The following is a 15723-nucleotide window of genomic DNA, read 5'->3' as shown; positions in this document are numbered from 1 at the left end:
TTGGCTCCCTTGTCGAATATTAGCTGTCCACAAATGTGTGGGTTTATTTCTGGGATCTGGATTCTGTTCCATTGGTCTCTGTGTCTGGTTTTGTGCCAGTACCATGCTGTTTTGCTTACTATAGCTTTGTAGTATATTTTGAAATCAGAGAGTGGGTTACCTCAAGCTTTGTTCCTTTTCCTCAGGATTCCTTTGGCTATTCGGGGTCTTTTGTTGTCCCATATAAATTTTAGGATTCTTTGTTCTATTTCTATGAAAAATATTGTTTGAACTTTGATATGGACTGCATTGAATCTATAGATTGCTTTAGGAAGTATGAACATTTTAACTATGTTAATTCTTCCAATCCAAGAGCATGGAATATCTTTCCATTTCTTTGTCTCTTCTTCAATTTCTTTCAACAATGTTTTATAGTTTTCAGTGTACAGATCTTTCACCTGTTTGGTTAAGTTTATTCCTATGTATTTTATTCTTTTTGTTGCAATTGTGAGTGGGATTGTATTCTTAATTTCTCTTTCTGCTACTTCATTGTTAGTGTATAGAAACGCAGCCAATTTTTGTATGTTGATTTTGTATCTTGCGACTTGATTGTATTCATTTATTATTTCTAAAAGTTTTTTAGTGGATTCTTTGGGGTTTTCTTTATATAAAATCATGTCATCTGCAAATAGTGACAGTTTTACTTCTTCCTTTCCAATTTGGATCCCTTTTATTTCTTTTTCTTGCCTGATTGCTCTGGCTAGGACTTTCAATACTATGTTAAATAAGAGTGGTGACAGTGGGCATCCTTGTCTGGTTCCTGTTCTTAGAGGGATAGCTTTCAGTTTTTCTCCATTGAGAATGATATTTGCTGTGAGTTTGTCATATATGGTCTTTATTATGTTGAGGTATTTTCCTTCTATACCCATTTTATTCAGAGTTGTTTTCATAAAAGGATGCTGTTTATCTTGTCAAATGCTTTCTCTGCATCTATTGAGATGATCATGTGATTTTTATTGTTCATTTTGTTAATGTGGTCTATCACATTGATAAATTTGTGGACGTTGAACCATCCTTGCATCCCTGAAATAAAACCCAGTTGATCATGATGTATGATCTTTTTAAAGTATTGTATTTAGGGGCCGGCCTGGTGATGCAGTGGTTAAGTTCACATGTTCTGCTTCTCGGCGGCCCAGGGTCTGCCGGTTCGGATCCTGGGTGTGGACATGGCACTGCTTGGCAAAAGCCATGCTGTGGTAAGCGTCCCATGTTTAAGTAGAGGAAGATGGGCATGGATGTTAGCTCAGGGCCAGTCTTCCTCAGCAAAAAGAGGAGCATTGGCAGCAGATGTTAGCTCAGGGCTAATCTTTCTTAAAAAAAAAATAAAAAATAAAAAATAAAGTGTTGTATTCCATATGCTAGGATTTTGTTGAGGATGTTTGCATCGATGTTCCTCAGTGATATTGGCCTGTAATTTTCTTTTTTCGTGTTGTCTTTGTCTGGTTTTGGTATCAGGATAGTGTTGGCTTCGTAGAATGAGTTAGGAAGCCTCCCCTCCCATTCAACTTTTTGGAATAGTTTGAGAAGGATAAGTATTACGTTTTCTTTGAATGTTTGGTAGAATTCACTATGGAAGATGTTTGGTCCTGGACTTTTCTTTTTTGGGAGGTCTTTGATTGCTGTTTCGATCTCCTTACTGGAGGTTGGTCTATTCAAATTCTCTACTTCTTCTTGGTCCAGTTTTGGAAGGTTATACGTTTCTAAGAATTTATCCATTTCTTCTAGATTATCCAATTTGTTGGCTTATAGCTTTTCATAGGATTCTGTTATCTTTTGTATTTCTGAGATGTCCATTGTAATTTCTCCTCTTTCATTTCTTATTTTATTTATTTGAGTCTTCTCTCTGTTTTTCTTGGTGGGTCTAGCTAAAGGTTTGCCTTTTTTGTTTATCTTTTCAAAGAATCAGCTCTTGGTTTCATTAATTTTTAGTCTCTTTCATTTATTTCTGCTCTGATTTTTATTATTTCCTTCCTTCTGCTGACTTTGGGATTTCTCTTCTATGTTGAGGTAGGCCTGAATTGCTATGAACTTCCCTCTTAGAACTGCTTTTGCTGTGTCCCATAGATTTTGGCATGTCAAATTTTCATTTTCATTTTCATTTTTTTCCAGGAATTTTTAAATTTCTCCTTTGATTTCTTCATTGACCCAATCATTGTTCAGTAGCATTTTGTTTAATCTACACGTTTTTCTGGCTTTTCTTTTCTTCCTGTAGTTGATTCCTAGTTTCATACCCTTGTGGTCAGAAAAGATGCATGGTATTATTTCAATCTTCTTAAATTTATTGAGACTTATTTTGTGGTCTAATATGTGATCAATCCTGGAGAATGTTCCATGGGCATTTGAAAAGAATGTGTATTCTGTGGTTTTTGGATGGAATCTTCTATATATATCTACTAAGTCCATCTGGTCAAAGGTGTCGTTTAAGGCCAGCGTTTCCTTATTGACCTTCTGTTTGGGTGATCTATCCATTGGTGTAAGTGGAGTGTTAAAGTCCCCTACTATTGTTGTATTACTGTCTATTTCTCCTTTTATGTCTGTTAATAATTGCTTTATATATTTAGGTACTCCTATGTTGGGTGCATAGATATTTACAAGTGTTATATCTTCTTGTTGGATTCTTCCCTTTATCATTATGTAGTGCCCTTCTTTGTCTCTTGTTACAGTTTTTGCTTTAAAGTCTATTTTATCTGATATAAGTATTACTACCCCCACTTTCTTTCTTTGTCATTTGCATAGAGTATCCTTTTCCATCCTTTCACTTTCAGTTTGTGAGTGTTTTTGGTCTGAAGTGTGTCTCTTGTATGCAGCATATACATGGGTCTTGTTTTTTATCCAATTGGCCACCCTATGCCTTTTGATTGGAGTATTTAGTCCATTGACATTTAAAGTAGCTATTGACAGATATGTACTTATTACCATTTTGTTACTTTTTTTTCCTGGGTGTTTTAGTAGTTCTTCTCTATTACTGTCTTTTTCTCTTGCTCTCTTCCCTTGTGGTTTGATGGCTTTCTTTAGTAATATCTTTGATTTCTTTCATCTTACTTATTTGCTTACTTATTATATGTTTCTGGTTTGTGATTACCATGAAGTTCCTGTATAATGTTCTGTGTATACAGCAGTCTATATTGAGTTGATAGACTCTTTAGCTTGACCTCTTTCTAAAAGCTCTGTTTTTTCATTCGCCTCCTCCCACATTTTATGTTTTTGAAATCATATATAATCTCTTGTGTGTGTCTATCCATTACCCTCATATCATTGAAATAGGTAATTTTAGTACTTTTGTCTTTTAACCTTCATGTTATTTCATAGGTGGTTGGTCTGTTACCTTTAATACATTTTTACCTTTACCAGTGATTTTATTGCCTGGATTTTGGGGAGGGGGGAGGGTTGATAATTTTTTATCCCTATTTATGGTCATTGCTTTCCTGCTTAAATAAGTTCCTTCAGCATTTCTTGTAGAACTGGTTTCTTGGTGATAAACTCCTTTAATTTTTGCTTTTCTGGGAAGCTCTTTATCTCTCCTTCCATTCTGAATGACAACCTTGCTGGATAGAGTATTCTTGTGTGTGGGCCCTTTAAGAGCCTTTTTTTCTTACTTTCCTCTGATAGCTTTTCTCAAGGTATTACCCACTGCAGTTAATAGCCCACAAAACCAGATAGTAAGACCCTTGTCTCAATTGTGCTGAGTCTGAAGGATGCTTATAGCAGTGTCGGGCCCCCTCTCAGGGCCTCACTCCACCAGGGAGGGCTGCGTATCTGAGGGTGGCTCCCCCCTGGCCAGCAGTGAAACTCTGCTGCTCGTGAAGGTGGCTTTTTTTCTGTCCAGAAGGAATTTCTGCCTCTTCTGCCTCAGTCAGGACTGTCCCTTGTTGTGGTGGTTCTTTTTATACTGTTTTCAGTTTGCTATCTGGGGTAATTTTTCCAAAAATAGTTGTAACCTGGTTGTGTTCATTGGAGGAGATGAATTCAGAGTCTGCTTACACCGCCGTCTTGATGAGATCCTCTGTGTATGATTTATTTGACATTATCTTTGTGTTTTAAGGTAAAGAGAATGTGAGAAAAATATGTCTACTAAAAATCTTTTTTCTTTGTATTCCCCACAGCAGAATGCTTTGCTTTAGGCTCTACTCAGTAAATAGCTTTTAATTGTGTGCATGGTCTGACATAAATGGTTGCAGAAATCAATTTATTGCCAAGTCATAAAATTTGAGGCAGGATATATCATTTGTTTGAATAAACTTATTATGATATTTTTGTCTTTATTATTCCGTAACAGAGACAAGAGTAAGAAAGTAAGCCATATTTGTATAAGGGAATATGATTAAAACTGTTCTTACTTTCTAGGGACACTTACCTCTTGCTGTAGTGGGAAGTACGGATGAAGTGAAAGTTGGAAAAAGGGTGGTCAGAGGCCGTCAGTACCCTTGGGGAGTTTTACAAGGTAAATATGATGAAAGTGAGAAGGCTTGCTTTGGAATAATTTTATATATATTATAATATATATAAAATATAATAATATATTGTTATAAAATATAATAAATAATAATTATTATATATTATATATTATATACACAATTATATATATGGGTATATATATATATATATATACTTGTAGTCTCAAATCAACATTTTAACGTGAACCAATATTGGTAACTCTTGCAAAACAGTTAATTCACAGTCACTAATAGGAAGCACAGATTCTGTTTCACTTAAGTTAGTGCTCACTTTAACTATGATTCATTCTCATAGGAATTTGCTGGATGGTGCTTTAGGGAAAAATCCACAGAGGCTGAGCAGAACCTTTTCATTTACCCCAATCTACCATATGCATATTATCTCTCTATACATAAACCATCACATTCAGAATGTTGGAAAGTGCTTTGAACAAAAGAACTTTGAACAACACTGAAGTATAAATACTAGTGTTTAAAGCATGTCACATAAATTATCTACTATCTAATTTATAAAGCACTTTTAAATAGTCACTAGAAAAAAGGATGGTAAACTCTTTTTAAAATCAAGAAATATAATTTACCTTTGGATAAATTATACCTAGACACTTATGTTAGCTACTATCATAATGAGTTGGAATATTGTAGTAAGCAGCTGTGGTTCATATACTTGTGATGCTAAGTACTGGGAGATGGATTATCTCTACCTGTAGTAGTTTTGAAAAGTTGTCTTTTATCAATTGATGTATTAGAAATTTTTAAATTTATGAACATACTTAAAAACAACATATTATAATGAATATTAAGATTTGGTTACAATATCGTACACAATACACAATATGTTGTGCTCAGTTTTCTGGATATACAAACATCAGAGAGAGCCATGTGAATTTATTGATTGATTTTGAATATTGCCTGTCTCATAAATATGGTGTATACGTAGAATTTGATAGCCAAAGCATGCACAATTGTTAAGGCCTTTATGAGTGCATAAAATTATTTACTTTGTAAGTTATTTAATGAAATTATTGACTTTAGTAAAATTATTGCATTATCTATTAGCACTTTGTGAAATACATTGAGAGTAGTTTGTAAAATGCTAATTTACAATTATTTATTAATGAAATAGTAATATATTAAATTAATTTAATATAGCATTAAATAATAAAGATTACAATAATTATTAATGAAAACCTATGACATATATTAATATAACATAAAGTGTTATTTCATTGTTTCCTATTTATTGTTTGCCTAATAAATTGAAAGCAAGTTTCCTGGTCTAAAAATAAACTCTGCCTATAATTGGTATGCACCATATAACCACAGTTCCATGATTTAAAGAATTACAGCTATTAACCAGAATGATCCCTTAGCTGTTATTTTAAGTGTGTTTTTATGCATGCATGCATTGAAGAATACTTGAGTGCCAGGGATTGATAATGAGTGTTGTGGTTTTATTATTTTTTTGCCTAGTGGAAAATGAGAATCACTGTGACTTTGTTAAGCTCCGGGATATTCTTCTTAGCAGAAATATGGAAGACCTGAAACAACAAACCCACACTTGGCACTATGAAAATTATAGGTGCTGCAAACTGCAGGAGATGGGCTTCAGTGATGTTGGCCCAAACAACCAGCCAGTTAGGTGAGTGGTGATCTTGCTAGAAGAAGGTAATGGGTGATTTAGAAATCCCCTAAAACAATGAGATACAATAATTTGGGAATGAGAATAAGTGTACTTTTCACATCCTGGGCCATCCTGAATTTTATGTTTTCTAATCATCTTCACACTTACATGGAGAGAATTGGTAGGAGCAACATAATGCAAGGGCTCATTTACATGCTGCAGTATGTGTATATGCTGCAATGTGTATCCAAAAGGAAAACATTATTTTGTTTCTATTTTTGTATTTTACATGAAACAGAAGCTCAGGAAGGAGGTTGGCAGATATTAGCAAAGATTGACAAAATATGACAAAGGACATTGAAAAGGATGGCAAAATATATGAGTGTTGGATGCAGTAAAGAGAAAAAGCAGCAGTATGATGACATGGAATTCAAATGAAAACAGTTTGAGGGTGGGCGTATTTAGCTATATTGAAAAGGAATAGGATTTGCACTTCAGAAGTATGACAGTGTAGTATATTCCAGTTATATCAGTTATGGTACTTTGAAGACAACCAAAATTGAACGGGCTATCTTAAATCGTGTTTTGAAAGATGCCTGGCTTTATTTTGTTTTGAGAACCTCACAATTTAGAGGTTTCCCCAAATTTTATAGTCAAAAGTAGTGAAGACGTGATATAATGAAAAGTGATGGGGACAAGAAACCACTGATATAACTGTTTCAAAATTCTAGTACTCATTATATATAATTTCTATATACTCATGTTTGATATTGTATCTCACGTTTTTACATCTCATGACACAGAAGAGAATATTGGAAAATGTCTTCATACAGGACATGACATACAATATATTTTTCCATGTTTATTTATATTAACACTTTATTATGACAGTAATCAAAATTACTTTTTAGTTTTCAAGAGATCTATGAAGCCAAAAGACAGGAGTTCTCTGATCAATGTCAGAGGGAAGAAGAGGCGTTGAAACTGAAGTTTATGAAGCTAGTAAAGGAGAAAGAAGCAACATTTAAAGAAGCTGAAAAAGAGGCAAGCACTACTAGTTTGATATAATTCATATTGATTTTTAGACATCCTACTGATCTGAGGGTTTTAATCTCAAAGGGTTTAGTTTATGATATGATTCAAAAAGTAGCTATTTACCATATAGGTTTTGAATGCAACCTTAAAAAAAGTCTGTAATTTTATTTTTATAGCAAATTTAGAGAATTTTCCTTTTAGATAACCCCTAAAATAATTTTTAAAAGCTATTTACCTTTATTTTATGTATAATTTCAGTTTTTATGCATAAAGTTTAATTTATAACAAAGTTAAGCTATTGACTTCTGTAAAGAGTCATGGAATTTCTAACACTGCTACTGCGTTAGAAAATTCTCTTCACTTTTGTAAATAAGCAGGTGAATATTGACTAGTGCAAGCCTTGATTAATCAGAGAAATTTTAGTTGGTGAATGATGTGGGTCCTTTTTTATTTAATCCCTATGTTTCCAAGAAAACGGAAAAAGAGGCTGCCAATATGGTCTTGATTATTTGCTACAATACATTTTTGGCAAAGGAATATATTTGAAATCATACATATCTTTCTCTCAAGTGCATGTGGCTTCAACTTAAGAACGTTTAGTTTTAGCAGGTAAACTGGAACATAAACTTCCTTTTCCATAGAAAAAATATAGTGACTAGCTGCTGCATACCGGATGTCTCAGTCAGGGACAATTGAACTATAAGTAATAGAAATTTCTTTAGCTTAGGTATAAAGGGAAGTATTTTGGAAGTATTCAAGGGTATCTTATGGCATCAAGATCAGAAAGCATAGCTGGATCTTTTGGGGACTTCAGCCCAAAGGAGGAAGTGACTGGAGACCACGTCAACCATTTAAATTTTCTATTTCTCCCCTACCTCACTCCCCTTCGTTATGATACTTATTTCTGTACTTCTGCTTTAATTTTGCTCTCTGGAGATCAGTTTTTCTCCCATTCGTCAATTACATGTCCTTTCAGGAAGAACCAAAAAGAGCCAACCACAGCCTAAAATTGCTTGTGCAAAATTAGGAGTAGCAGAGTTTCTTACCAGGGTTTAGTAATGCCTCTGGAAAGAAGCAAATGAATTTCTTGTAGAAATAAAACAACCAGAATTCTAAAGGTGATACCAAACCTGAAGTGAGTTCGCTCACCCGTTGTGGAGCAAGCCAATCTCTAACACCAGGTGTGGTGGAAGAAAGTAGGAATTTTATTTTTGCACAGCGCTGAGCAAGGAGAGAGGGCAGCTAATGCTGAAATCCCAAACTCCCCGAAAAGCTAAAAGGAAGGGGTTTTTATTTGGTGTTTTAGGTAGGGGAGGGGGAGCACATGGCCTTGCTGGTCAGCAGCTTTCCCACCAGCCTGTATCTCTTTGCGGGGAGGAGATGATCCAGGTGCTTGTCCTTGACGGTGTCTGTCTCCATGGAGAATAGTGGATTCTGGAGCCAGGAAGCCAGAGAGTAAGCAGGGAATGAGTGCTTTGGTTTTAACCCCATATATGCTGGGTTTTATGTGGGGAAACTGATATTAGGGTCGATATCAAAGGCATTGAAAGAGAACAAAGTGAGAGGGAAACAGGCCTACCTGGCTTGCTCAGAAAAGTAACAACTTAATTATTTAAAACATGATAAGTAAACAACAACTAATGAACTGACAAGGAAAGTGGAGGCTCACAGAGCTTAAAGTAAACTTTCTAAGCACATCTAGCAGATGGATTAGTCAAAATTCAAACTTGTATCTTTAGAATTTTCAAGGTTAGGTTTGTACATATCCTACACTATTAGAGAATTTGGTCATATTTTAATCTGTTGCTTGTATTTTTTCAGAGAATTGCCTGTATTTTTATAGTGTTTTTGTTTGTCTTTCTCTCATTGATTTATAATTCTTTATATATTGTAAAAAATGCTCGTTTTATAAATATTTGTAATACTTCTCTTAATCCGTCTGCTGTCTTTCAGCCTTATTTATAATGACCTTTGTTCAATAGAAATTTTATACCTTGATATGGTCAAATGTACTAGTCTTGTCATTTATAACCTTTGAATGTTTTTTCTGTTGCCTAAGAAAGTTTTACTTACCTGAAGGGTATAAATGTATATTCCTGTTTTCTTCTAGTATTTTTATAGATTTGTTTTTTACATTTGGGATTTAGTTTTGTATTTTTTCTTACAGATTGGTAGCCAATTATACAAATAGCATTTGAGTAGTTCATCCTTTCTAGTGGATTTCAAATGCTACTTATATTATAGCATTAAATTTCTACAAGTGGTTTATTTCTGGACCATCTTTTCTGTTTCATGGATATATATTTTTCATTCTCTTCTATTGTAACAGAATTTTAATTATCATAGCTTTACAAGTTTGTTTTGGTATATTTTAGGGCAAGTCTCTCCTCTCATCTTCCAGTTTTGCTTAATTTTCTTGGCTATTGTTGCATATTGGGTTTTTCAGATTTTAGAACTATTATCAAGTTCCTTAAAAGGTCCTGTTGGATTTTGATTGAGATTGCACTAACTTGATAGACTAATTTCCAGAGAATAACATCTTTACCAATATTGTGACTTACCACAGGGATATTATATTCATCTCTATTTATTCAGGATATACTTTCATGTTCCTCAGAAAAACTATTTAGAATGCGTATAGGTCTTTGTTATATTTTGTTCAGCTTATTCTTAGCATCTTTAAAGTTATCCTTACTATTACAATTGGAACAGGTTTTTCTTTTTTATATTGAAATTGATTATTGCAAGACAGCAGGAAAAATTTTATTTTTATTGGTCCTAATAGTTTTCGATTATCTTGTCCCTTATTTACATCATCATATTATTTACAACTTAGTCACACTTCTATGTTTTTGTAACCAATATTTATATTTCTCACTTATTTTTCTTATTCTATTGCATAGGTTGTGACTTCAAGGAGAATAGACATCAGGCTGTTTTGTTTTGCTGACTTATTAGAAATATTGCTAATTTTTCACTGTAACATATGATGTGGTCTGGTGGATATTTTTTTCCATAATAAGAAAATTTTTTGTCCTATTTTCTGTATAAACTGATGTTTTGGATCTACTGAGATGATGATTTTCTCATTTAATCTGTCAATATAATAAATCACATTGATAACATATTGCTCAATCCTCTTATGAGAAAGTTTGAATTTATTCTTTTTTAAAAACAGCATTATTGAAAGCTAATTGACATAACTGTATATATTTAAAATATAAAATTTAATAAATTAAAATTATACATTTAGAGCAATTTTATGTTCTTAACAAAATTGAGAGGAAGGTACAGAGATTTACCATATACTTCCTGCCCCTACGCATGCATAGCCTATGCCGTTATCTGCATGACTTACCAGAATGGCACATTTTTTAAACCAAGAATGAACCTACATTGACACATCATAATCACTCAAAGTCCATAGTTTACCTTAGAGTTCACTCTTGGTGTTGTACATTCTATGGGTTTGAACAAATCTACAGTGACATATATCCATTAGTATATCATATTGAGCATTTCACTGCCCTAAAAATTCTCTGTACTCTGCCTGTTTATCCCTTCTTCCAAACCCTTTGCAACCATGGATCTTTTTATCATCTCCAAAGTTTTACCTTTTCCGGAATGTCATAGTTGAAGTCATGCAGTATGTAGCCTTTTCAGATTGACTTCTTTCACTTAATAATATGTATTTAAGATTCCTCCATGTCTTTTCATGGCTTGATAGTTCATTTCTTTTTAACACTGAATAATATTCCGTTCTCTGAATGTACTACAGTTTATTTATCCATTCATCTACTGAAGGACACCTTGTTTGCTTCGACTTTTGACAATGAGTAAATGTTCTGTAAGCATCCACGTGCAGGTTTTTGTGTAGACAAGTTCTAACTCCTCTGGGTAACTACCAAAGAGGACAATTGCTGGATCATATGGTAAGAGCATTTTTAGTTTTGTAGGAGAACAAATGTCTTTCAAAGTGTCTGCACTGTATTGCATTCCTGCCAACAATTGTAGGTAGGAATGTAGAGTTCCTGTTGCTCTACATCCTCATCAGCATTTGGTATTGTCAGTGTTCTGGATTTTGGTCATTCTAATAGATGTGTAGTGGTATCTCATTGTTGTTTTAATTTTCATTTCCCTGATGGTATATGATATGGAGCAGAGTTTTGTATACTTATTTGCTGTCTGCATATCTTCTTTGGTGAGGTGTCTGTTAAGGTATTTGGTCCATTTTTTACTCAGATTTTTTTTTCTTATTGCCAAATTTTAAGAGTTCTTTGTATACTTTGGAAAACATTCCTATGTCAGATCTGTCTTTTGTAAATATTTTCTCCAAGTCTGTGACTTGTCTTCTAATTTTCTTGACGTTTTATTTTGCAGAAGTTTTAAATTTTAATAAAGCTCAGCTTATCAATTATTTCTCTCATGAATTGTCTCTTCAGTATTGTATCTAAAAGACATCACCATAAAGATCATCACCATACCCAAGGTCATCTAGATTTTCTCCTGTTATCTTCTAGGAGTTTTATAGCTTTGTATTTTACATTTCAGTCTATGATCCATTTTAGATAATTTTTGTGAAGAGTGTAAGATCTATGTCTGGATTCATTTTTTTGCATGTGGCTGTCCAGTTGTTCCAGTACCACTTATTGAAAAGACCATCTTTCCTCCATTGTATTGCCTTTGCTCTTTGCCAAGCATAAATGGACTATATGTGCATCTATTTATAGGTTCTCTATTTTGTTGCTCTCATCTATTTTTCTATTCTTTCACCAATATCACACTGTCTTGATTACTGTAGCTTTAGTCAGATTACTATAGTCAATCTTGAAGTTGGATAGCATCAATCCTCTAACTTTGTTTTTCTCCTTCAATATTGTGTTGGCTCTTCTGAATCTTTTATTTTGCCCATAAACTTTAGAATACATTTTTTTGTTATCCATAAAATAACTTGCTGGGATTTTGATTGAGATGGTATTGAATCTCTAAATAAAGTTAGGAAGAATTGACATCTTGACAATATTGAGTCTTCCTAGCCATCATCATGGAATAGCTCTCCATTTGTTTAGTTCTCTGATTTTTTTCAATAGGGTTTTGTAGTTTTTCTCATATGCACCTTGGATATATTTTGTTAAATTTATGACTACGTATTTCTTTTTTTTGGGTGCTAATTCAGTTGGCATTGTGTTTTTCATTTCAAATTCCACTTGTTTATTGCTGGTATGTAGGAAAGTAATCAGCTTTTGTATATTAATCTTGTATTCTGCAAACTTACTATAATCTCTAGTTAATTCCAGGAGTTTTTTTGTGAATTCTTTGGATTTTCTATATAGATTATCATGCTATCTGTGAACAAAGACAGTTTTATGTCCTCCTCCCCAATCTGTAGGCCTTTTATTTCCTTCTCTTGCCTTATTGAATTAGCAAGGACTTCTAGTACAATATTGAAAAGTAGTGTGAGAGGGGACATCCTTGCCTTGTACCTGACGTGGGAAAAAAGTCAAGTTTCTCACTGAAGTGGTTAAATTTTTTTTCATGGAACACCATTTTTATTTGAAAGAACAATTGACTGATAAACAATGGTTATTCAGACTTGAGTATTTGGCAGATATTGTCTCAAAAACTAATAAAGTGAGCCTATCCCTGTAAGGAAAACAACTGACAGTGTTCTTTGCCAGTAATAATATTTGAGTCTCAAGCAAATATTAGAATTTTGGAAAATTTTCCATTTGGAAGATATACATAATTCAGATAAATCAGTGAGCCAATATTTTCCAAATAATCAATGCATTATGTGACAAATCACATATGGGTAAAAGATTAATTCAAAATGCAAGATAGATCAATAGATTGTAACATTATAGAAGATAAACAGTTCACTGATATGGTATCAAATTCCTCATTGCTGCTGACCTTTAAGAAACTAGCATTTGTCAGGTTTTGATGTAGTATCAAAGAATATCCTCAATTAACTGAAAAACTATTAAAATATTCCTCCCCTTTCCAATTATGGGTTTCCCCTGCTATCCAAAATTTTGTTTTACACCATGAAGTGGTTAACTTTTGAAATGTTTATATATTAATATGAAGTTTAGCTCTTTTTGATTTCTACCCTCACCCTCCCATCTTTAAGTAAAACATTTTCTCATTGATTTTTGTCATTATTTATAGATATAGATACCGCACTCTCACATCCCCAGCCTTTCCAATCATTCTTCTTGTCATTGTGTCTAGATGCTCATTTGCTTCTCAGGGCAGAAAATGTAATTCCAAGAGATATCTGACTCCAGCAGAGGGAAAAATAATCTTTATTTAGAATCATGGATCTCAATTTTTGCTGCACACTGAAATCACTTGGGGAATTTTTAAAAGCACTGATGCCTGGGTTTCAGTGTTAGTCTGATGTGAGTGATCTGTGAGCAACCTGAGCTTTGGGAGATTTACAAGCTCACTGAATAATTCTGATGGACACCCAGGGTTGAGAACCACTGGTGTTAAGACTGTGCTTGTGTTCTTCACAGACATACAAGCCAGATGGTTAATATCTTGGCAGTGGAAACCCCTTCAAAAAGTTAAACTGCAAATAAACCTGTCCTTCATAGTTTTATGCCATACAAGCCATAGCTTTAAAAAACACAACTCCTCTGATGCATATAAGCAAACTTTATGTTGTTGAATAAAGTTGTGTCAAAGACCTAGGCCTATCTCTAACGGAATCCAAGGTGATATCATTTCCTTCATATTGCTAACTTGGCTTAAGTCCCACAGGTTAAATAAAACACCACAAGTAAATAAAATGTAACTGAATGAGGTCCTTAAAGCTTTTTGTTTCTTTCTATCACTATGCTAACTTCAGTTAACAAGGAAATTATCAGACTCCCTTTCAAAAAGTCTTTATCAATTAAATTCTCAACAAATGTTTCATAATCCATGTTATATTTTAATGTATGTATTTCAGTGAGCATGGATTTATCAAATTTTATTTGAAGAGATTTGTGGGAAAACATAGACTGAGAAAATACGCTTCATTAGGAAAAGTAAAGTGTTTTAAAAATTGAGTGTTGTTCATAGCTTTTGGTTTTATTATATTTGGTTCAATGAGGACATATTTTAAATTAAAATCAAGAAAAAAATTTCATATCTGAATTTTTAATTTAAAAACAATTTATGAGACTGTTGTTTAGATCAAGCTCTACTCTGATAATTAGCATATGTTTGATAATCAGAAAAAAAAAAACAAGCATGATCCTAAGGATGTGCCACCATAGTGTGCTTTGAGTCACAACTTTAAATTTGTTTCACAGCTACAGGACAAGTTTGAGCATCTTAAAAGAGTGCAACAAGAGAAGACAATGCAACTTGAGGAGGAGAGAAGACAATTGGAAGAAGAAATAATAGATTTTTATAAAATGAAAGCTGCCTCTGAAACATTGAAGACTCAGGTGTGCACCAATATAAAGAAAGACAAAGATCATAAGAAATAGTCCTTTCTTACCATTCTTTATGTTGTAGTGCTCTATCATTTTTGATGCTTTCTGTGAGATTGTCTTCATGGCACTTAACTCTGATTAAAGTTTTACTAATTTTTAACTTTTTTTGCCTGTATATTTTCCCCAACTAGAATGTGAGCTCCTTGAGAGCAAGTACTTTGACCAGCTTGTTAGATGCTCTATCTTCAGTGTTTAGAACAAAGAGTTGCACAGAGTTGGCAATCAATAAATATCTACTAAAATGAAAAGAAGTAAGAGACTACATAGCACAGTGTAAAAAGTGCTGGTTAGCTGTGGGAATTCTTGTACCATAGCCCTGCCTGTGGCTCCAGTGCACAAGTATGATTTTTTTCATATCTAAATAGAAGTGGGAGATTTCTTAAGGAGTCATAGGCGTAAAATATTATGTTACAAAAAGCTAATTCTTAGGCTTATTTTTCTTATCAATTCTATTGATAATGATCCTTGATAGTTTGTATTACAATAAAGGTTGAGTTTTTAATTAGAACTCCTATGTTTTGATGCTAGACCTTGTAAAACTAATATTAGAATAAAAGCTTCAGAAGTTAGAGAGAGCCAGAGAAAAATGGGGAACCATGAATAACATTTGGATGATAATATTATGCTTATTTTGGGCATACGTTAAACCTAAGTTATCAATGGTAACCACTAAGCAAATAATTATAACAGAGACACAAATTAAAAATAAAAGAACCAACCTAGAAAACTACTTGCCTGAATTGGTAGTCCAAAATCTGTGGGACGAGAAACAAAGGAAATGCAGAGGAACCAGAAAATGAGCAATAAAATGGCAGCATTAGGCCCCCACATTTCAATAATCACTCTAAATGTAAATGGATTGAACTCTCTAATCAAAAGACACAGAGTGGCAGGATGGATTAAAGAACAACACCCAACCATATGCTGCCTCCAGGAAACAGACCTCAGCCCCATAGACAAATACAGACTCAGAGGTGAGGATGGAAGATGATACTCCAAGCTAATAGTGAACATAAGAAAGCAGGTGTCACCATTCTTATATAAGACAAAGTAGACTTCAAGGAAAAATAGGTGAAGAGAG

At 33.6% G+C, this 15723-nt stretch overlaps 1 protein-coding gene across 1 annotated transcript in view; it reads left to right on the top strand.

Annotated features, from left to right (window-relative positions):
- The window catches only part of SEPTIN14 (septin 14), a 67271-nt gene extending 52635 nt beyond the window's left edge, over nt 1-14636 (top strand). The window contains exons 5-8 of the mRNA XM_044747594.2: nt 4384-4480; nt 5967-6135; nt 7029-7161; nt 14457-14636. Of these exons, the coding sequence (XP_044603529.2) occupies nt 4384-4480; nt 5967-6135; nt 7029-7161; nt 14457-14636 (579 nt within the window). The remainder of the gene's footprint in view (nt 1-4383; nt 4481-5966; nt 6136-7028; nt 7162-14456) is intronic.
- The last annotated feature ends 1087 nt before the right edge of the window (nt 14637-15723 follow it).

The sequence above is a fragment of the Equus asinus genome, chromosome 14 (assembly GCF_041296235.1).
Source record: "Equus asinus isolate D_3611 breed Donkey chromosome 14, EquAss-T2T_v2, whole genome shotgun sequence".
NCBI classification, from domain to species: Eukaryota; Metazoa; Chordata; class Mammalia; order Perissodactyla; family Equidae; genus Equus; species Equus asinus.
The sequence above is the reverse complement of the archived record's forward strand: the minus strand, read 5'-3'. Positions and strand labels throughout refer to the sequence as shown.